At 43.8% G+C, this 22,299-nt stretch overlaps 1 protein-coding gene across 2 annotated transcripts; it reads right to left on the minus strand.

Annotated features, from left to right (window-relative positions):
- Positions 1 to 7,858: 7,858 nt before the first annotated feature.
- On the minus strand, positions 7,859 to 15,214 carry CTLA4 (cytotoxic T-lymphocyte associated protein 4). Of its 2 annotated transcripts, XM_043910627.1 has the most exons (4): positions 14,976 to 15,214; positions 11,222 to 11,569; positions 10,342 to 10,451; positions 7,859 to 9,055 (listed from the first exon to the last, which is right to left on the minus strand). In XM_043910627.1, the coding sequence occupies exons 1-4, from the start codon at positions 15,076 to 15,078 to the stop codon at positions 8,951 to 8,953; spliced, it is 666 nt and encodes a 221-aa protein (XP_043766562.1). In that variant the 5' UTR covers positions 15,079 to 15,214; the 3' UTR covers positions 7,859 to 8,950. The 2 variants fall into 2 exon arrangements, with proteins under 2 accessions (XP_043766562.1, XP_043766563.1); XM_043910628.1 differs by lacking the exon at positions 10,342 to 10,451 and having other exon boundaries at positions 8,988 to 9,055; positions 14,976 to 15,174.
- Between the last annotated feature and the right edge of the window lie 7,085 nt (positions 15,215 to 22,299).

A 22,299-nucleotide genomic window follows, 5' to 3' on the forward strand; every position in this document is an offset into this window, starting at 1 on the left:
GTTTAGGGAGTGAACTGGACTGTGGCCTCAGTTCCTTGTCCAGCAGGCCAGTTCTCACGGACACCCTTCCTAGCCTCCCTGTAAGTGGGACATACAATTCTCTGTACCCTCAAAGGTCTGTGGGAGTCCCACCAGCTGACCCACCAGAACACCAATGGCCATCTGGTTTGGGGTATTTCTTGCCATTTCATTTCCTGCTATGGTGCCCACCTGCCACATTAGACAGTGCTGCCCACCTGAATGGAGCCTGAACCCATCATGAGTCTCCAATGCAGCCTACAGGAGGGCTGCCCACCCAGAAGGAGCTAGTCCTTCAATCAGGTCCCTTTCCCAGCCCCCATCCCACCCGATCCCTTGCTGCTTTTCCTTCCCCACCAGCTGATGTTGACGAGGATCCAGCAGGCCTGCCCCAAACCAATCTGCGGTATGACCCACAGTGATGCATTTTCCCTAGCTCCAAATCCACCTCTACATGTAGGAAGGAAAACCGTGCCAACCCTCCTTCCTATCGTGTGCTCCCTGGAACACTAGGTGCTCCAGGAAGCCCACGGAGCAAATCCAGTTCCTCTCTCATCTGGCAGCCCTCCATATCTTGAACACAGTTTTCATGTCCTTCTTGAATGATCTCACTTCAGTTCAGTTCAGTCGCTCAGTCGTGTCTGACTCTTTTCAACCCCATGGACTGCAGCACACCAGGCCTTCCTGACCATCACCAACTCCCGGAGTTTACTCAAACTCATATCCACTGAGTCAGTGATGCCTTCCAGCCATCTCATCCTTGAATGATCTGCTCAAGCACAAATGACAAACACCACGAACCCTCAGACAGGCACAAGCACAGTCCACGCTGCTCGGCTTAGCACAGGCTTAAGGGTCTCCATTCAGCAGTTCTTTCATGATGCTCCCCCATAATCAGCTTTCACCCCTGCATGAAGCCTTCCCCCACACCATACACATACCTCCTCCAGCACCATCCACCCCGAATGGAACCATTACCTTTCATGGACATTCCAGCAGAGTAGGTTGGTTTTTTCTACTTTAGCCCCAATTGGTCCCACACTTTGACTTCTGGTAGACTTACGTTTTTATGGCTATCTCCATCACAGTCTCAAATGGATGGTGCCCCACTTCTCACCTGGACTTCTCTCAGTCTTCTATGTGGCCTGTGGCATTGGGTCTTGCTTGATAATTTTTTTTTTTTTTCACAGAGTACTGATCTACTTCATTTGCCATTTGGGGTGGGGGGAACTTCAGGCTTCAGTCTTTTGCTTCATTCTTTCTTTTTTTTCTCTTCAAAGAGACACGTTCCTGTTTTCCAGCACCCCTCAACCCTAGTTTAGAGGCTCTCCCTTCTCTTTACCCCCATCTCCCAAGCTCACCTTCTATTCCAAGCTTATTATTATCCTTTTAGAAACTAGCCCCATTCCAGGGGTCACAGGTATACTTGCAAGGTCACTCACACTGACTTCCAACAGCCATTTCTTTTACCTCCAACCTGTTTTGAATGTGGTTTGACCCCAAGTATAGAGGGAGCATGCTATGGTTATGTGAAAATCATATCTTCCTACTGGGCTGTATTAATGGTTTCCATTTGCCCATCTCTGAGTGACAAGTTCTAATACCCCAGGGCAGCCAGCAATGTTGCTGCATGGACTTCAGCTCCAGTGACTGGGAAAGTAGCTACTGCTTAAACTGTGTATCAAACACATAGTCTATGCTTAAATGTCTTCAACTTCCTGTTTTCTTTGCTCTCTAGGGACAATTCTCAGCTGCTGGAGCTTCATCACACCTTCCAAAAGCCTCTTAAAACATTTGTTTTGAAACAGTTATTCAAAGTAAGAATACTTGCTTATTCCACAACCCATGTGTGACCCTCAGAAACACACTTTGTTTCTCTAGCACTTTGACCTCCACTCACTTTCCATTTTCCCTTTTCCTTGTTCAGGTAGACCCTCAGAATCCAGATATAATCATTTGAAAAGAGAGTAGACTTTGGAATTCACCATTGGTTCTAATCCTGACTCTGCCTCTTACAAGCTGCGTGGCATTGGGCAAGAAATAAATCCCCCTGAAACCTCAGTTTCCTCATCTGTAAAATATGACTGATGTCAGTATCTCTTCTGCAGGGATCTTGCAAGAATGACTTCAGCTAATTTATACCTCTGCAGCGTTGAACGCTTCACAAATTGGTTTCTTTTCCCTCTTCATTCTAAATAAAGAGCTCATGAACTGCATCCAGTATGGCGGCTTCCTCAACAGGAAAGCAACTAGAGAATATTAGTCTTCATTCACAGATCCAATCTTTCTGTCCTTAAAGTCATGGTTAAAGATAACTTTGATGTTCCAGGACAAAACAGATGCTCACAGGAGACTAAAGACTGTTAGAGTTGCAAGTTAACTACAAGGAAGGAAAGCAAGGCTCATTTTCAACCCATTGAATAAAATATTGGGTTGGCCAAAAAGTTTTCTCTGTTTTTTCCATATGATGTTACAGAAAAATCTCTTTGGACAACCCAATAAGGTAATAGTGGGATGACTGCCACATGGACTAAAACGATGTCAAGATGAAGCCAGAAGAAAAAAGGCAACATCCTCAGAAAAGTATAGCTCATGAGACGTCCTTTGCGCTGCTTTCTAAAATTTGAAGTTGCTTCCTGAAATATATTCCCTACAGTTTTTCCCAGAGAGATCCTCTTTTTGTTCAAAAAGACAATACCACCTTGGGTGACTAATATCATGTTTTTAAGTCACAGTTGGTTGTCATGGTACCTGATGGCATGTGATTAAAAAAAAAAAGAGCACATTTCATTTCACTGGGTTGTTCTCTGACTTCCAGCAGAATTGAGAAGCTTTCTCAGAGCCCTGGAGACCTTGCTGGCACAATGTTGGCAGCAGTTGATTGTTCTCATCTGCTGGATCCGCCTGCTGGATTGCTGAGGATCACCGGAGACCCTCTTGCTAGGGCGCTGGAAGGTTAAGGGAGAGAAGGAAAAGATGGAGCCGACATCAGGCAGGAAAGAGTGATAACAGTCACACTGAGGCTCAAAAGAGCAGCTGGGGTGGAGGTGAGAGGAAAACAGGTTTTCTGGAAAAAGTCTGGGGTGGTGGCAGTGTCATTACTAACGCAGCCTAAAAAGGACAGTCCCTGGGCAGAAAGGTTCAAAGTGTCACCCACAGCAGAGCCCTGCTGTGAAAATCTACAGACCTGTCTTCTCAGACTGTGACCTTGGCCAAATTTCCTAATGTCTCTGAGTCTAACTTTCTTCCAAGGCATGCTCAGTTGCTCAGTCATGTCTGACTCTTTGCAGTCCTGTGGACTGTAGCCCAGCAGGCTCCTCTGTCTATGGATTTTTCCAGGCAAGAATACTGGAGCCGGTTGCCATTTCCTCCTAGAGGAAATATTCCTGACTCAGGGATCGAAGCTCTCTCGCCTGCATCTCTTTCATCTCCTGCATTGGCAGGTGGGTTCTTTACCACTAAACCACTTGGGAAGCCCTAATTTTCTTCTAAAATTTGAAAATAATTTCCAAGGTCCCTTCAAGTCCTAACCATCTGTGATGGTAGGATGCTGACTTAGACCAGGGCATCTGAAAGTAAGATCGCAAAGACCCACTGAAGAATGAAAACCCCCCAGACGCTGCCTCAGACCTTATAAATGAGAAGCTCTGGGTCTATGGCACCTTGATCTACATTTTTCCCAAACATTTCAGTTAATTATTGTGTGCAATCAATGTTAAGAATAGCTGTAACCAGTCCACCACAAAAGCAAAGATTTCCAAGAAGGGTCTGAACGTCAGACTCAGCACCATACAGAACAAATGGAGTTGACCTCTAAGAAAAAACTTTGGAAGATAAAGAGCTGCCCCCTTTGCAGGACCTGTTAGCCTCCAGCGAAACTGAGCATCATCCAACATGTGCCCGGGAGTGAGAACAGGAGATTGTGTTCGTTCTGAAAGAGCAACCATGGTCTCAGGCTCTTCCTGCCCACAAACTCCTGGGGAGGGGTCAGCAAAACACTTTTTATTCACACCACATTAAGGTACAAACTTTCCTGCTGATAGGGTTGTCAGATCAAACACAGGGCATCCTGTTTTTGGGTTTTGAGGTTTTTTGTTGTTTTTTTTTTTTTCTTTTGGCTGAATCTGGCAAACCTACTTACAAACTCCTACCCCGGGCTGTAGACAAGGACACACAAGAAAGGAAGGAAAGATCATTTCCTCCCTCTCCACCATTAGGTTGTGTCATCCTTCTGGTCTGAACAAAGAAAGCTGGCCTGTGCTGAGGAAAACAAATGTGTAAAATAGAACAAGGCCTCCAGAGCACCTGAGTCATGGCCCTAACCAGGGGCAAAAGGGAAGGCAAACAACAGGAACAGCTTTCCTGAGAAAACCAAGTTCTCCTTACCTTTGAGACCTCCCCCAGACAATAACTTAAATGTGTAAATTCTCCACCTTCCTAATTGGCTTTTATCCAATTAACAGCACAGTGACATCAACAATTTGCAAGTTAGTTGTTCAGTCACTAAGTTGTATCACACTTTTTGACCCCATGGACTGTAGCGCGGCAGGCTCCTCTGTCCTCCACTGTCTCCCGGAGTTTGCTCACGTGCATGTTCATCAAGCCGGTGACACTATGCAACCATCTCATTGCCTGTCACTCCCTTCTCCTTTTGCCTTCAATCGTTCCCAGATTCAGGGTCTTTTCCAGAGTCAGCTCTTCTCATCAAGTGGTGAAAGTATTGGAGTTTCAGCTTCAACATCAGTCCTTCCAGTGAATATTCAGGATTCATTTCCTGTAGGATTGACTGGTTTGATCTCCTGGCTGCCCAAGGGACTCTCAAGAGTCTTATCCAGCACCATGGTTCAAAAGCATCAGTTCTTCAGTGTTCAGCCTTTATGGTCCAACTCTCACATCCATACATGACTGCTGGAAAAACCATAGCTTTGACTAGATGGACCTTTGTCAGCAAAGTGATGTCCCTGGTTTTTAATATGCCTCCTAGGTTTGTCATAGCTTTCCTTCCAAGGAGCAAGTATCTTTTAATTTCATGGCTTCAGTTACTGTCTGCAGTGATTTTGGATCCTAAGAAAATAAAATCTGTCACAGCTTCCACTTTTTCCTCCTCTGTTTGCCACCAAGTGATGGGACCAGATGCCCTGATTTTCTTGTTTTGAATGTTGAGTTTAAGCAACTTTTTCACTCTCCCCTTTTACCCTCATCAGGAAGCTTTTAGTTCCTCTTCAATTTCTGTCATTAGCATGGTATCATCTGCATATCTGAGGCTGTTGATATTTCTCCCAGCAATCTTGATTCCGGCTTGTGCTTCATCCAGCCCAGCATTTTACATGATGTACTCTGCAAGTTTGCAAGTTTGGATCCCAAGTAAATTAAGTGTGTATTAACTGTGGATATAGAAAAGGGTTCAGACTCTGTATAAAAATACAGTCAATTTTAGCAGCAACCCACAGTTCAAAAAATAGAGACTAGAATTGAGAATTCATCTTCTTCCATCCCCCCACACACACCAAAAAACATTGGACGATTAGATTGAGATAAAAGTAGAATGTGTGGGGCAGAGGAGCCAGCAGGAGCTCACATTCCAGAGCCTTAAAGATTTAAACTGAGAAATATTATTAGATTGACCTACACATAATTCTGTTGGTCAAAGAGGAAACAGATTATGCTGAAGCCACCTTCAGAAGCACGACCAGGTTCCACATAGAAGACATGTCCCTCCCATCACCCCAGATGTCCTCAACTCACCAGTACATTTATTTGAGCATCTACCTTATGCTTAAGGCTGTGATGATGCCTATTTTGGAGAAGTTCCCACCCAGGCTAGGGAGGAAAGACATTCACATTTGAAATGATTAGAGATGAAACTGAGGGTAGCTACGAAACAGAAGGGGGAAAAAATCCACGTATGTTTGAAGCGTCAGCACATCTGATGGAGGGAGCGGAATCTGAGATGAATCTTTATAGACGCAAAAATGAGGGATAAAGATATTTAGGGGTGAGCAATAGGGAAATGGGACATGGCAGAAATGAGAGTACCATGTCGGAAGAAGGGAGATGAGCAGAGGTGTGTGCTAGGAACTGGTAAGGGTTGGGGTTGACCCAGGCAACCCCTGGTAGCTGTATCCTGCTCCCCGCATCTCCAGATTCCTACCTGAGACTAGTGGTTCCAGGAGGAGGGGCACCATGCCCAGGCTCTCCCTCCATGGTGGACCAAGTCTCATTGGGATGAGTGGAGTCTTTGGGCTTCCCCAGGACCTTGATCCTTTTCTTGCCCATTTCTTCTGTCATAGGAGAAACTTATTTGAGTTAAAGAGTATTTTTTCTCTTCAAAATTGAGACTGAGTGAAGAAAGCAATGCTTAACTCAATAGTAGAATTTCAGATAATAGTAGAGGAGATATTAGGCTTGGGTAAAGAAGATATTAGGCTTATGTCTGAAAAACGCCTGAGACATCCCTGAAGACCTCTGTCATTTAGATCTGTCAACTATGGAGAAAACTGATCTCTCTAAAGACTTAGAGGAGCAAAAATGGTAATAAGCTATTCACTGGCGCTCCTAAACTGTGTGTTTCTTCATGGCTTCCAACCGAAGACCAAGAAATAAAAAAGAACAAGTCTTCTGCAAAGTAGGAGCTTGCTCCATGCGTGCTGTACTCAGTCAATTCAGACATAGGCAACTCTGCGAGCCTCTGCGCTCTAACTGCCATGTTCCTCAGTCCATGGAGGCCTCCAGCCAAGAGTACTGGAGTGGGTTGCCATGCCCTTCTCCAGGGGATCTTCCTGGCCCCAGGGGTAGAACCCATATTTCCTGCATTACCAGTGGATTCTCTACCAACTGAGCCGCCAGGGAAGCCCTAGGAGCTTACTGTAGGTAAGTGCTATTACCATATTTGGAAGACCTATTCCTTTTTATTTAACGAATCTTTCTGAAATGCTCACTATGTGCTTTTTCATTTATTTGTTAGCACTTGCTTGGAAAAAAAGAGCACAGAGTGAGCAAGAGGAGCCTGGTGGGGTACAGTTCACGGGATCGCAGAGTCGGACATGACTGAGCACATAAATAGTGAGCAAGAGAGAGAGCTGCCTAAACAGCAATCCTCAAAACGTGATGGATCTAAGAAGCACTGGGGAGTTTGTTGGGAGAGCAAACTCCTGGGCCCACAGCACTCTGATTCAGTGCATCTAAGGTTAAGCACTTGAATCAGCGTTTTTTATAAGTGACCTGGTTGATTCAATTATAGGTGGTCCCTGGCCACTTTGAGAATCATTGCAGAAAGCAACAACAGGATGTGGAGGTCAAGAATGAGAAAGCTTAAGTGGAAACCAAGCAGGCTGAGTCGACATACTGGTTAACCAAGAATCACAGAGGGGCTGTGTTCCTCACGTGTGTGAAGGAGTCCATCTGGAAGCCACAAGGGAAAGATCGTTTACCACAGAAGCAGAGCAAAATGGCTGCGGGGTTGACAACAATGGAGTTGCCATGGCAACTGTAATCCGTGTTTCAGTGGAGTTGAGAAAGGTCTGGGTGAGAAAGAGGAGGTGAGGAACCTGTGCTAAAGAGAACGCTGTGTGATTTATCAAGGGCTGCTGGAGCTGTGAGAGCTGCTTCATATCCCAAACAGTGAGGAAGAAATCAAAAAGACAAAGGATGAATTCCTTTCAAGAGAGGCTTGCAGGTAAAGTGTTGGTGGACAGCTGATTCGTGAAGCACAATTTGCCCTTTGGGTTTTTTTTTAATTTGTTCCCAGTCTTCCTAATATTAGAGAGTCAACCAAGTGCTGACAATCAATCAAAAATAAACACAATACTCACATCTAAGAAAGGTTAAAAACAACTCTGGAAAATGACCACTGCAGATTTTTATTTAATTAAAAATAATATACATGTTGTTGCATTTTCATGGAAAATATCAAGTTAAAAAACACCAACAGTGTTAGTTTTCAGAGACCTTTGCACCCTGTTTTGCTATTTGCTGCTTTTTCCTGTCTGTGGCATTAACCATGTGTAAAGAACTGGGGCCCAGTGGAATTGGAGCTTCCTTGAGGTTCATACCCACAAGACTCCTGAAATGAGCCGTTTTCTCCACAACGATGATATTCCATCAAATTAACTCAGATACCACCTGCTTTGGCTTCCTCGTTAAAGGAAGGGAAAGGAGCTCGCATAAAAGCCCAAGGCACATGTCACCACCAATGCAGCCCACATGTCTGCAAGAATCAGCTATGACCTTATCTGGTTTCCAAGCCAGTTGGCACATGACCTTGTACTCTACCCAGCATATTAGTGTCCTGAGTCTCTACCATAAAACTTCCCCGGAACCCATGGTGGGAAGACACTGCGATCTAGTGTTTCTATTCAGACAATCAGCAAATACACAGAAGCACATGTGGTCCCCATGCACAATACTATCAAATAAAAAAATACATATTGTTACAATACAACCTTTGGAATCACTGACTAAAATATAGCCATGTGAGTATTTTTAAAGTCTTCACATAATTATATATTTGTTAAGAAAAATAACACAGCATAAGTATTTTACTTAAAGACATTTCAGCTAAAAACATCCCACGGGTAAATACAAGATGTGTACAATACCATTCTCTCCCCTCCTTCTTTCATTGCTTTCTTGGGATGGTACTATTCCCTAACTTTTGTTCCTGACCCTACGTCGTAATGCTGCTTCCCCATAACGCTCCCACGTGATGCCTCTACTAAAACTGGATCAGATGTGACAGAGCCAGCCTGGCTCTGTCCTTCTGCTCCTTCGCTTTTAATAGTAGTATGCTGAATTGGGGATCTGCATCCTGCTTTATAACAGAGATGAATCCCCCCAAAAACACAAACAAACAAAAATAGCTGGACAGCAAAAACTTAGAATTGCCTCAGCTCTTACAAATTAGAAAACAGTCCTTTTTCTCCAGTATGGCCTCTCAATTGATGGGAATAAAATAAGGCTGAAATTGCTTTTCACATTCTGGCTCTGTTGGGGGCATTTTCACATAAACGCCTGTAGTAAGAGGGCTTCTTTTCTTTAGCTGCCAAATATAAAAAGAAACAATCATTAGTACTGAGGAATACAGAAGCCACCTCTAACTGTAAGAGGATTCAACAAATATTGGGTCCCTACCCCCACTGAAAAATGGATGTTCACAACATGCAAAATTATAAGCCTCAGGAGATTTTCTTGATTCATCTATTAAAATTCATTTTGTGTAAATAACCCTGTGCTATTGACATAAAATAGAAATCATTTTCCCTGACTGGGAGATAAAAGAAAGAAACTCTGAAAAAGCTTTAGAAAGAACTTCCAAAATGCCTATGATAATTGACTGCATCTTGTTTGTCAGGGGATGCGCTTGATAAGATAATAAACTTCAATTATTCTCTTTGAGAACTGTATTCCTCATCTCTACTCATATACTTTTGATTAGTTTTTTCTCTGTCCACACTGATTTCCAGTTTTTATCACCTCAGTAAACCGAGGTCTGATCTACCAGTCTGTGTGGCAGTTTGTAGCAAATGAGGTAGAAAGAAGCTACTGCAACAGAACAGATTATAGAGGATCTGGGAATAGTGTGTGGGGGTGAGGGAGGGAAAGATGCAGGGAGGAAGTGAGTGAAAGAGGTGAGGGAGGGATCGAGGAAGGGGAGAAAATGTTTGTGATGGCAAAGCCAGCCATAGGCAAAGGAGGCTGAAAGTGACTATCAGAGAGGAATTGTGACAGGAGGACTGATTCCATACGTCTGTCTCTTCTACAACAGCTGCAGTAAATAAAAACTGGGTTCTCCTTTACTGTGCTGGAGAGGAGGGTAGACTTGCCAGTCAGGCAGACTGGGTAACAGGGCGCCCTGGATGGGGATTATGTGGACGCCTACAGCTTAGACAAGGAAGGCTCAAGTAGTGGGCCGCAGAGAGATGGCTTCCAGGTGAAGTGGGGGACATTAACCACCCAGGTGATCTTCTCCAGCAACATTTTGCCCAACCTCATTTTGGGTTTCAGGGTTATAAAAACTCAAGTACAATTGTCATGGAGATAAAGAGCAAAACAGCTGCCCCGTGTTATTCACACAGTTACTCAAACTGAAACCTTGTGCAAAAGCACACAAACATTCAATGTCAAACACACTCATCTAAAATATTAGTCATCCTGAAACCTCAAAGGCCAATGCCAAGGGTTCCAGTGTGCTCTTTACCACTGTCCTTGCTCTTCTTCATTTATTGCTTCATCTCAAGAGAACTCGACTCAACAGTGTCACCTGGTCAGTTATCGTCACTAAAGGCATCCCGACCAAGGATGGGGCATTGCCCGCATTGCACTCACCATTTTGCTCAAAGAAACAGCTGTGATGAGGAAGCTGTAGAAAAACAACCCTGAACTAAGTGCTGCCAGGATCCAGAGGAGGAAATCAGAATCCGGGCACGGTTCTGGATCTGCAATAGAGAACAAAGCAGAGCGTCCCTGAGATGCTTTCTAAATTCTAGGGCCCTACTCCCCCGCACTGGTGAGAAAAGGAATAAGTTCAAGCTGCCAAACCTTGATGTCCACCCCCAGATAGAATCACTGGCCCCCAGGTAAGTCTGTGTCTTGGGGCTAATTGGCTAGGAGTTTCAGATCAAAGGCCAAGGCCAGATTTCATGCTGGCCATCACTCCAGAGTGAGTGCCCCCAGCCTGCATGGAGGAAAGGCACCTTCCTCGACTTATTTTATAGTCAGAAAGCTGTTGTCTCACCATCCATACTAAGCAGGACTACCACATGGTATGCCAGAGAATTCTTTTTTTCATTAATTTTTATTGGAGTAGAGGTGCTTTACAATGCTGTGCCAGTTTCAAGTGTAGAGCAAAGTGAATCAGCTATATGTATACATATATCCCTTTGTGTTTTTTTAATTTCCTTCCCATTTTGATCACCACAGAGCACTGAGTGGAGGCCCCCGAGCTGTGCAGTAGGTTCTCATTAGTTACCTATTGTATACATAATATCCAGCGAGTGTATATGTTGATCTCAGTCTCCCATTCATCCTACCACCCGCCTCTTTCCCCTCTCGGTGCCCATACATTTGTTCTCCGTGTCTGTGCCAGAGAACTCTTAAAGAGAATTCCCACAATCCTAAACATGAACAACCCAAAATCAAGGGGCAAATCTGTTTGCATGGCAAAGAAGAGACAGCAATGCAAAAAGTGTCGGTCAGTGATGCTCACCAATGACGTAAATCTGGGTTCCATTGCCCAGGCCTACGTAGTAGGGCGGCGGGTACATGAGCTCCACTTTGCAGACATAGAGCCCAGTGTCCATAGCCCTCAGCCCTTGGATGGTGAGGTTCACTTTGTTTCCTCTGGAGGTGCCGATGCAAGCGGAATCATCCAGGAAGGTTAGCTCATCCTCCACCATGTAGGTCCCAGCACAGACTTCGGTCACCTGGCTGCCTGCCTTCCGCAGCACTGTCACCCGGACCTCTTCAGCTTTGCCTGAAGACTCATATTCACACGGGAAGCTGGCAACACCCCGGCTGCTAGCCAGCACCACTGGAGGCTGGGTCACGTGCATCCCTAATGTGGGAAAACCAAAGGGAAATCAATGAACTCAAGCTCACCCACCACCAGGTCTAGGCAAACCCTTGGGCAGGGTGAAGTTGATCTCTGATCGCCCCCCCAGCTTCACCTGTCAACTCTTCTCTCCCCCATCAACAAACCCATCACCCTCCCCACCCCTCCTCTCTTCCATCCACCCAAGTGCCCCCTCCATCTCTTGCTGTCTTCTGGCTTCTCTTCCATAAAGGTGCTTCCTTACTGGAAAACAGTTTTTGGAAGGCAGCTGGTTGTGGCAATGAGAACACCGATGTGACAAACAGAAGGGCTGGCTCTTCCATGAAATGCGTGGTTTGGGGAAAGTTGCACCTGCCTCATAGCCATCATTTTCCCTCCCATGCAAAAGAGGGGTTTAGATCAGATGACATCACAGTGCCTTCCAACTCTGGTATTCTAAAGTTATAATAGCGCTGTAGGAACTGTAAAGAGTAGTAGGGGAAATTTTGGAGGCTGAGGTCGAGAATCTTGCCTTACCTCTCAAAGTACACCTCAATTACCTCTGCCTACGTCGACCTGGCCCTGGATCTTGATTGCCCACGGGGAGCCGAGCCTTGGCTCACGTGCTGGCCACCCCCCCTTCCCTGCATTATCACCACAGAGAGAAGGATGCTGCTCGATGGAGGAAGCCGCAGAGGGAGGGCACCGGGTCGTTTCCTCTGTAGGCTGAGGCAACCCTGCCATTCACTTCTACGGGCTTCCCCTGCCACTGCCATTACCCCTTCCTCCACGCTCTCTCCTTCACTTGAACACCTTATATTCCTTTCTCCTTTGTCTTCTAGCTTCTACAGGAGAAGGAAGGCCAGCTTTCTATACAAAAGGACTCACATCATATAAAAAATGATGGCTTCATGACCAATTACCTTTCTGTAAGTAACTCAGCCCCTTTCTAGTCCACCCATCATACAAGTGACACTCAAAACTTGGATGAAATCACGTAACTCATTCTCTTCAAACCTTTTCATGCCTTATACACTTGGTTGTTGTTGCTAAGTCATGTCTGACTCTTTGCAACCCCACACACTGTAGTCCTTTGGGCTCCTCTAGCCATAGGATTTTCCAGGCAAGAATACTGGAGTGGGTTGCCATTTCCTCTTCCAGGAAATGGCAAAAGGCCCTCCTCCTGGGTCTTCCTGACCCAGGGACCAAACCCACGTCTCCTGCATTGTCAAGTGGATTCTTTGACCCCTGAGCCGTCGACAGCAAAATCAAATAAAGTAAATAACACTCACTGTCTCTATAACCTGATCCTAACCTACCACTCAGAAAACTAAGATCAAGGCATCTGGTCCCATCACTTCATGGGAAATAGATGGGGAAACAGTGGAAACAGTGGCTTACTTTATTTTGGGGGACTCCAAAATCACTGCAGATGGTGATTGCAGCCATGAAATTAAAAGACACTTACTCCTTGGAAGGAAAGTTATGACCAACCTGGATAGCATATTAAAAATTAGAGACATTACTTTGTCAACAAAGGTCCGTCTAGTCAAGGCTATGGTTTTTCCAGTGGTCATGTATGGATGTGAGAGTTGGACTGTGAAGAAAGCTGAGCACCGAAGAATTGATGCTTTTGAACTGTGGTGTTGGAGAAGACTCTTGAGAGTCCCTTGGACTGCAAGGAGATCCAACCAGTCCATCCTAAAGGAGATCAGTCCTGGGTGTTCATTGGAAGGACTGATGTTGAAGCTGAAACTCCAATACTTTGGCCACCTCATGCAAAGAGTTGATTTATTGGAAAAGACCCTGATGCTGGGAGGGATTGGGGGCAGGAGGAGAAGGGGACGACAGAGGATGAGATGGCTAGATGGCATCACCGACTCGATGGGCATGAGTTTGAGTAAACTCCAGGAGTTGGTGATGGACAGGGAGGCCTGGCGTGCTGCGATTCATGGGGTCGCAAAGAGTCAGACATGACTGAGTGACTGAACTGAGCTGAGCTGAACCTACCACTCTAGTCTGAGTTTCCAGACACCTCTTCCTTTATACTGAAAGTACTAGTCTTTCCCCCAAGCACCTGTATGGATACCCAGAAGAGAGAATAATATGTCAGTGGCCATTGCCATGGTTAATGCAGCAACCCTGGTTGGCCAGACAACAGTTTTCTTTCTCAGCTCTCATTTCTGTCTACCAGAGATGCCCTCTGAGCATCCTCTGTACTATAACAACTCCACCATAGTACTTAAATTCTGCCCTGTATTAAAGGAATTTTTGTGCATTATATGCTGCCCATTTGTTGTGTTGACTCTAAACCTAAAGAAGACCAAGTTTCCTGCCCTCCCCCAAGGCAAGCTTCCAATTATCACCACTAAATCTGGACACACTTCATTTTCCAATATCCACCAGGAGAGGATACCAGGTACAGGTTGAAATAAATTTTCTTAAAAGTAAATTTGATTGTTTCTCTGGGTATTTAACCTCTACATACTCAAAACATGTAAAATAAGAAAATATGTGTGAATACTTCTTATACAGGAAAAATTAAATAAGCAAATATCTTTTGAGCCTCTACTTTGTACCAACCGCATAGTTTTTCAACCGAGGTCTACAGGGATAGAAGGCAGAAATTTATCAGAAAAGATCACCATTGTACACCATGTAACAAACCCAGTATCAGCATTTAAAGGGCTTTATTTTATTTGAACACTGGGGAACCTGCCCCTAAAGTTCGGAGATAAGTAACAATTAAGTATCTTATGCCAAACAGACCTATGGCCCTTTCTTTCATTCATTCCTTTATTCTTTCATTCTTTCTTCCCTTTTTTTGTTTTACTACTTCAAACTGCTTCATTTTAAAAATAATTATTAGCTAACTAGTTTATAGAATTGACTAAGTGGAGCTTAAAACCTTGCATTGAGTAAAGAAAGCTGCAATTTTAAACAAGCAAGTTCATTTGTTTATAAAAATGAATCAGAGGACCCTAAAACCTTGAATTGATAGGAAAGAAACATCTCATAATTTGCTTCAATCAATGTTCTTTAAAAAGGAAACCTTAAGCTAACCCTGAGTCCAAGCCCAAATGGATTTAGGACGGTCTCTCTTCCCTCTGACATCACTTACCGTTACAATATTTTCTTCCAGTCTTATAGAAGTGCCTGAAATTTCTCCTGTCTCCCAGACCAACTCACAAGTACTCATTAAGCTTCCACTCCATGCCCAGTAAGCTGTTACTATCTGTGTCTCTGCTGGTTTGCTCCTTCCGGCTGTCCCTTGCCTGCCTTGGAATACAGAGCTGCCCAAACCAGGAGACTGGAGTCTCACCTTTAGCTTCTGGCTTTGCTGTAAATCTCTGCCCTTGACTGAGAAAAGAAATGAAACCCAGTGGGAGAAACACCTCCTCCACCTTCATGCTCCAAAAGCCTCACTCACCTTTAGAGAAAACAGGAATGAAGAGAAGAAAAAACAGGGCAATACAGGGCCAGGTGTGAGATGCCCGCCAAGTCCCGTGACTCTGGAATCCAGAGCAAGCCATGGCTTTATGGGTTGTTCAGGTCTTCAGGAAGCAGAGCAAAAACTTTCAGGATCCTGAAGCTTTGAAATGTGTTTGAACCCACACAGAATCAAGGACTTTATATAGCTGGCTTTGATCCCAGGCATGTACTACACATGTGCACACACAGGAGGCACATGAATTTCTAGCCCTTTTGTTTTGGTTTTACGAGAAAGGAAGCCGTGGGTTTAGCTGCTACGTCGAAGAGATAACCTCAAACACTCAAAGTAAAACTGAACAAAACAAGCCAATCCATGGATGGAAAATGCACTCAATTTGAAACTGAAGCTTCTTGTTCACTTTGAGGATAAGTGGAGACTTGGAGAATTTCCTGGAGCGCAGGAGTCCCCCTAGGTCCCAGTTTTATCTAATCGTCTAGGCATCTTTTGCCACCCAATTTATTTCATTGACACCCCCCAGAACTGCTTAAGCTTCTGGCCCTCTGAGCCCTTGTGTTAAAGACAGAATGAGTCTGTTGTGCTGTTCTTAGTTGCTCAGTTGTGAACAACTCTTTGCGACCCCATGGACTATAGCCCACCAGGCTCCTCTGTCCATGAGATTCTCCAGGCAAGAATATTGGAAGTTTAGCCATGCCCTCCTCCAGGGGATCTTCCCAACTCAGGAATCAAACCCAAGTCTCCTCCATTAAAGATGGATTCTTTACTGTCTGAGCCTCCAGGGAAGCCCAAGGATACTGGAGTGGGTAGCCTATCCCTTTCAAGGGGATCTTCCTGATCCAGGAATTAAACCAGAGACTCCCGCACTGCAGGCAGAATCTTTATCAACTAAGCTACCAGGGAAGCCTCCCAAAGGAGTCTTGACACCATTCATAAAAGCTTCCACCTGTGAGACACCATCCTTGGCATGCTTTGCAAAGCAGAGTTTATTTCTCCTAGCTCCATTTAGCATTCTGTTAAGAGAAAATATCCAAATCACAAGAAATAAATTGATCTGCCTCTAGTTTTGAAGATTAAGAAAAAATTCATGCATTCTTGAGAGCCCTAACTCCACAAAGACAAAACAGAGTTGGATAAGGTCCAGAAAAAGTCAATGATCCTAGAGATTCAAACCTTCCATCAAAGGACAGATTTTTTTTTTTTCTCTAATGGGAACTTTTCAAGCAGAAAATCCAGGAACTGAGGTTAAATATGACTGAAGTGCTTAAATTTATGAAAGCTGTAAACATAACAAATGTTCATCCTCTAAGAAAATGCTAAAAAAAAAGAAAATGCTAAGCATTGGGGACTATATCACTCTTAAAACTGAGGAGTTTTCATGTATTTCAGTGATGAAAGAAACATTTACTGAGAGGCTTTGAGATGCCAGAAATTGTGTGCAAATAGAATTGAATGATGAGCAGACAAAAACACAGCCAGTACCTTGAAGGACTTCTAGAAGACTGACCCACAAGCAGATGGTGTGGTGTTGGCCTCCTGCAGCCCTTTGTTGTTTCCCGTGCCCAGGCTCCTCAGGACTGTGGAGGGCGCTCTGTGGAATACAGGCCTGATGCTTCTCATCTTAGCCTATCTTGCAGCATCCCTCACAAGCCCCTTTCCTCTAATTGTCATCTCTCCAACACACCTCTTTCAGGTTTCATCACCTTTGCCAAAACTGTTCCTCCTGGCTTCTTCTGCCTATCACTTTGTTTTATCCTCCTTCTCATCCTCCAGGAGGTGACGTCACCTCCTCCAGGAAATCTCTCCTGACCTGGCTCTTTTCCATCCTCTGCAAGCTCCTTACAGAAGCCCTCAAACCACAGCTAAAATGCCGGCAGGCAATACCAACCTAATGGTCACTTATCAAGGGTCAGATCCCAGTCTGGGCACTGGAGATACAAAAGTGAAAAATGTCTGATCCTAATCTTGAGACGAAGCCCCAGCAGTCGCAAGGCAGATGATTAAACCCATGATCGGGAAATTGGGACTAAGTGCTGGAATTGAAGTATTGCCACAGAGGAGCAGAAGCCATTGGTTCAGCCTGTGGAAGTCAGAAAGGACTTCTCAAAGGAAGTAAGCCCTGAACTTATTGTTAAGGACAAGGGGCAGGAGACAGATATTCAAGCAAAAGGAACAGCCCACGCCAGGCTAGAAAGAGCATAAAGTATTAATATTCATTAAAGCCAGAGAACAAGATGAGTATGGGAATCACTGGTAGGTGGAAGACCAGGTTTTTAGTCTTCAATGCATCATAAGGAGCAAATAGGCATGATTAAGTTCTCATTTTAGGGAAATTCCCCCAACACAGGAGGATGGCTGGGTAAGGTGAGTTCAAGGAGGAATAAGATATAACCAGGAAAACCCAGAAGGACACTATTGCAACACCCCAGGCAACCAGGTATTGGCAAGCTTTTTCTATAGAGGGTCAAATGGGCTTCGCAGGCCACAAAGAATGGTCTGTGTTGCCACTACTCAACTTTTCTGTTGTAAGGTTTAAGCAACCACAAAGAACTCATAAATGAAGGGGCATGGCTGTGTTCCAATAAAACATTTTTTAAATGTCCATCATACCTCAATGAAAAAAAAAATTTACAAAAATAGGAGGAAGTTGGATTTGATCCACAAGACAGTGTCTGCCATCTCCTGGTCTGCTGCTGCTGCTAAGTCACTTCAGTCGTGTCCGACTCTGTGCGACCCCATAGACGGCAGCCCACCAGGCTCCTCCATCCCTGGGACTCTCCAGGCAAGAACACTGGAGTGGTTGCCATTGCCTTCTCCGATCTCCTGGGCTAAACTAAGGAAGGCAGTGGCAGCAGCAGTGATGTGGTCCCTAAGGAGACGAATCCACAAGCAGTGAGTGTATGGAGACATTTAGGATGACACCAGATTTATAACTTGGTGCTGCCAGGAATTGTTCAAATGTTTGTCAAGTTTTATCACATTCAAGTCTCAAAACAACCCTACCAGGCAGGGATTACTGGCTTTCCCACTTTATGAAGGAGAAAACCAAAGCATTGAGAGTTAAAGAGTGTGAAGCAAAAGTTGCTCAGTCACGTCTGAGCCTTTGCGACCCCATGGTCTGTCCATGGTATTCTCTAGGATTAAGGAGACTTATCCAATCCCCTGTCATTGGTAGGAGAGCCATGATTTGAAGCCAAATGATGCTGTTAATTACTATACTAAAGCAAAGGCTTTAAAGGCAAAGAGAACTAGGTTTGAATTCTAGCACGATGACCTGCTACCTGTCAATCTGGGGCTATGACTTTCAGAAAATAGCCTCAATGCTACGGCAAGGATTAAATGAGATAATGTATGTCAGGTATGTTAAAGACCTATTATGGTGGCTGGCTACTCAGTAAATGTGTGCTGTGCTTAGTCGCTCAGTCATGTCTGACTCTTTGCCCCCCCATGGACTGTAGCCCGCCAGGTTCCTCTGTCCATGGGGATTCTCCAGGCAAGAATACTGGAGTGGGTTGCCATGCCCTCCTCCAGGGGATCTTCCTAACCCAGGGATCAAACCCGTGTCTCCTGCATTGCAGGCAGATTTTTTGCCATCTGAGTTATAGAGTCACCGAGAAAACAGAAGTGTAATTTATTGGAATAGAAAATATAAGAAAAGCAGACCAGAAAGTGATGATGGTGTGTTTCATTCAGGCATGTTGAGTTTAAGGTATCCATAGATGGTAAGGTGAAGGCACTCAAAAGCAATTGCCATGTGGATCTGGAGCTCAGGAGAAGGATCTGAGCTAAAGATGTTAACTTAGGCAGCTATGAGGCCACAGGTGAAAATTTCACAGGCCCAAGGCACATGATGAACACACTAGGACTATTTTAATAGATAAATCAATGAAAACAGTTTAACATAAAAAGAGATGAGACTCACAGTAGAAACTTGTAAAGAACTCTTACCAAGTCCCCAAGAAACTATTTCTACCAAATAACAGTTGTAAAAGCCACTGCATAAAAGAACGTTGGTGAAAAGGATATTCACATTTATCATCCAGTAGATGACTTGATATTTACAAAGAGAGAAAATAATTGATAAATCTAGCAGATACTGCTTTAACCAAGTGATCAAACTGAAAATCATCCATGATGGGCCATTCTGACATCATGTCCAGATGCAATATACTGAGAAGAACACACCTCTGTAGCATTACTGTCAAAATTGCTTAAACTGAATCAAATTATGAAAAAACAATTAGAAAAATTCATAGTGGGAGCATTCTGCAAAACAATTGGCCTTCAAAACTGGCCTTTGACTCCTGAAATATGTTAATATTATGAAAGATTAAAAAATAAACAACCTGAAAAACGGTTGTAGATTAAATGCAATTAAGGAGGCATGACAACAAAATCCAATGTGCAAGCCTTGATTGAAAAAATCAACTATAAAGTGTATTATTGAGATACTTGGGCAAATTTGGAATATAGACTATGGCTGATGATAACATTGCATTAATTTTAAATTTGCCAAGTATTGTCTTATTGGGGTTATATAGGGAAACATCTTTGTTTTGGAGTGATATTTGCTTAAATATTTAGGGATAAAGTTGGCAAATAACTCTCAAATGGTTCAGCAAAAATATGTGTATATGTTTGTATTAGTAGACAGAATAATACTAATAAGACAGCAATGAAAAAAACCTTAAGAATCTAAAGACTATATCGGTGTGCTCATGGTACTATTCTTTTAAATTCTTTTTTATTTTTAATTGGAGGATAATTGCTTTATAGTGTTTATTGGTTTCTGCTATACAACAATGTGAATCAGCCATAAGCATGCATATATCCCCTCCCAAGCGTCCCTTCAACACCACCTCCATCCCACGCTTCTAGGTCATCACAGACTGCCAAGCTGGGTTCCCTGTGTTATACAGAAAAGTTTCCAAATAAAATGTTGAGAGTAGAAATTATAAGACCACTATTACTATAGTAGATGCACAGATAAGCAAACTGAAATTTAGAGAGAGGAATGACTTGTTTAAGGTTATTCTCCATCCCCTTTCCTCACCTCTGTTCTCTACCTAGGAGACAGACCCTGTAGAGGACTTGATTCTCCGGCAGGTTGGCCTCTGGGAGGAATCAGCTGACTTAAGGCATTGGCGTAAGGTAAGAGGGCATGAGGATGGAGGTTGGAGTATTTCTTCCCTGCTTTCTCCCAGATTCAGGCCCTGCCTCTGGCAGAAACAGTAGCTCTGCGCAACTATAGCTCCTGTGGTTTACCCCAACACTGCTATAATGCCAGTTCTCACTGCTGCTTCCCGCTCCTTTCAGTCCTGGAAGTGGTATCAGCTTCTACTGCTGCTAGTGTCTGAGGGCTTTAACATCTTCTGCCCCTTACCCTCCTTAATGCCTCTAAAATACAGTTGACCCTTGAACAATACGAGTTGGAAGTGCAGGCGCATGTAGGTGTGTTGGGTTTTTTTCCCAGTGGTACTATCGTACCACACCACGCTTGGCTGGTTCAATCAACAGAAGCAGAACCAGAGATATGGAGGAATCACGGATATCAAATATTGACTATCAATTATGTGCAAATTTTCCTTAACTCCCACATTGTTCAAGGGTCAATTGTAGTCCTTTCACTGAGTCTCTTATTTGAATCATCTGTTTCCTGTAGAGTCTCTGGCTGACCCAGTCCTAAAGCTAGTATGTGGTGAAAACTGGCTTTAAATCCTGGCCTCATCTTACCCAGCACTTCTTTTCCCCTATTATCTCAAGGGCAATAATAATAAGTCCTATCATATAAGTTTGTATTTATTACAGTTGTGTGCAATTCTGTCTCCCCTATTTCAAATTCTATTTCCATCTTGCACCCTCATCCCTGGGAAAGATTGAGGGCAGGAGGAGAAGAGGGCTACAGAGGATGACTGGTTGGATAGCATCACTGACTCAGTGGACATGAGTTCGAGCAAATTCTGGGAGATAGTGAAGGACAGAGAAGCCTGGCATGCTGCAGTCCATGGGGTCACAAAGAGTCAGACATGACTTAGTGACTAAACAATAGCAACATCCTCACTCCATACCTAGCATCTAGCTAAGAACTCCTTTGTATAAAATAGGCGATGGGGAATTTCTGCATTTTTATTTCATTCTCAACACTTTTATTGCTCTTGCACCTCATTTCCAGCCCTAGGGAAGGTACTAATAAGTAAGGATTCCATCAGAGGACTGATAAGCACCAATGAGCCCAGCACAGTGGTTAAGAGTACGGCTGGAGTCAGACAGACATGAGTTCAAATCTGCCTCCACTGCTTACTAGATGTATCCTGAGTGAGGTTTTCGAACTTCTCTGATCCTCAGCTTCATCATTTATAAAATATGGCTAGTTATGGTAGCCAATAATCTTATAGGGTTATTGTAACGATTCATTGGTTATTGACACTCAACTATGCCAATAAAATGTTGAAAACTGTGCTTAGCATATAGTACATGCCCAGTAAATGTTAACTCATCAACTAAATACAGAGAAAAGTATGGATTTCAAACTTTAGTTGTTTCATATATAAGCCCTTATTTTATTATCACCACTCTAAAGGGCATGGCAACTACTGCAGTATTCTTGCCTGAAAATTCCCATGGACAAGAGCGGCCTTGTAGCCTAGGCGGGTCACCAAGAGTGAGACATGACCGAAGCAAAATAACTGAGCTCACACACATTCTCATTCCTAGTGAATGGATGGTACAGTAGACTATTATCAGGTTCTTACTTTTCTAACATTCTCACGTTTATTCAATTTTTGCTGTTTTCAATGTCATCAGTATCTGGAATCAAATGATTGAGTCTGATAAGCGTCTCCCTGGTTGTTCAGACAGCAAAGAGTCTGCCTGCAATGCAGGAGATCCAGGTTTGATCTCTGGGTCGGGAAGATCCCCTGGAGAAGGAAATGGCAACCCACTTCAGGACTCTTGCCTGGAAAATCCCAGTGACAGAGGAGCCTGGCAGGCTACAGTCCACAGGGCCGCAAAGAGTTGGACACAACTGAGCAACTTCACTTTCTTTTTCTGAGACTGAAAACTCACAACTCTAGACATAATCAAAGATTTCTGTATTGTGAGCTCTCAAATATTCGGTGGTTGAATATTCAAATGTCTGAGGGTATCACATCCTTGGATGTTTTCATTTCAGGGTAGGAAGGGGAAAATCAATTTTGTTATTTACTTTTACCACTCTAACATTTTTTTTATAAAAAAAGGTTGGTGGTAAAGGAAATGAAAATAATTGGCTAAAATTAGGGTTCGGGGATTCACTGTGATTTCATTT

This window comes from Cervus elaphus, chromosome 8 (genome assembly GCF_910594005.1).
Source record: "Cervus elaphus chromosome 8, mCerEla1.1, whole genome shotgun sequence".
NCBI lineage: Eukaryota > Metazoa > Chordata > Mammalia > Artiodactyla > Cervidae > Cervus > Cervus elaphus.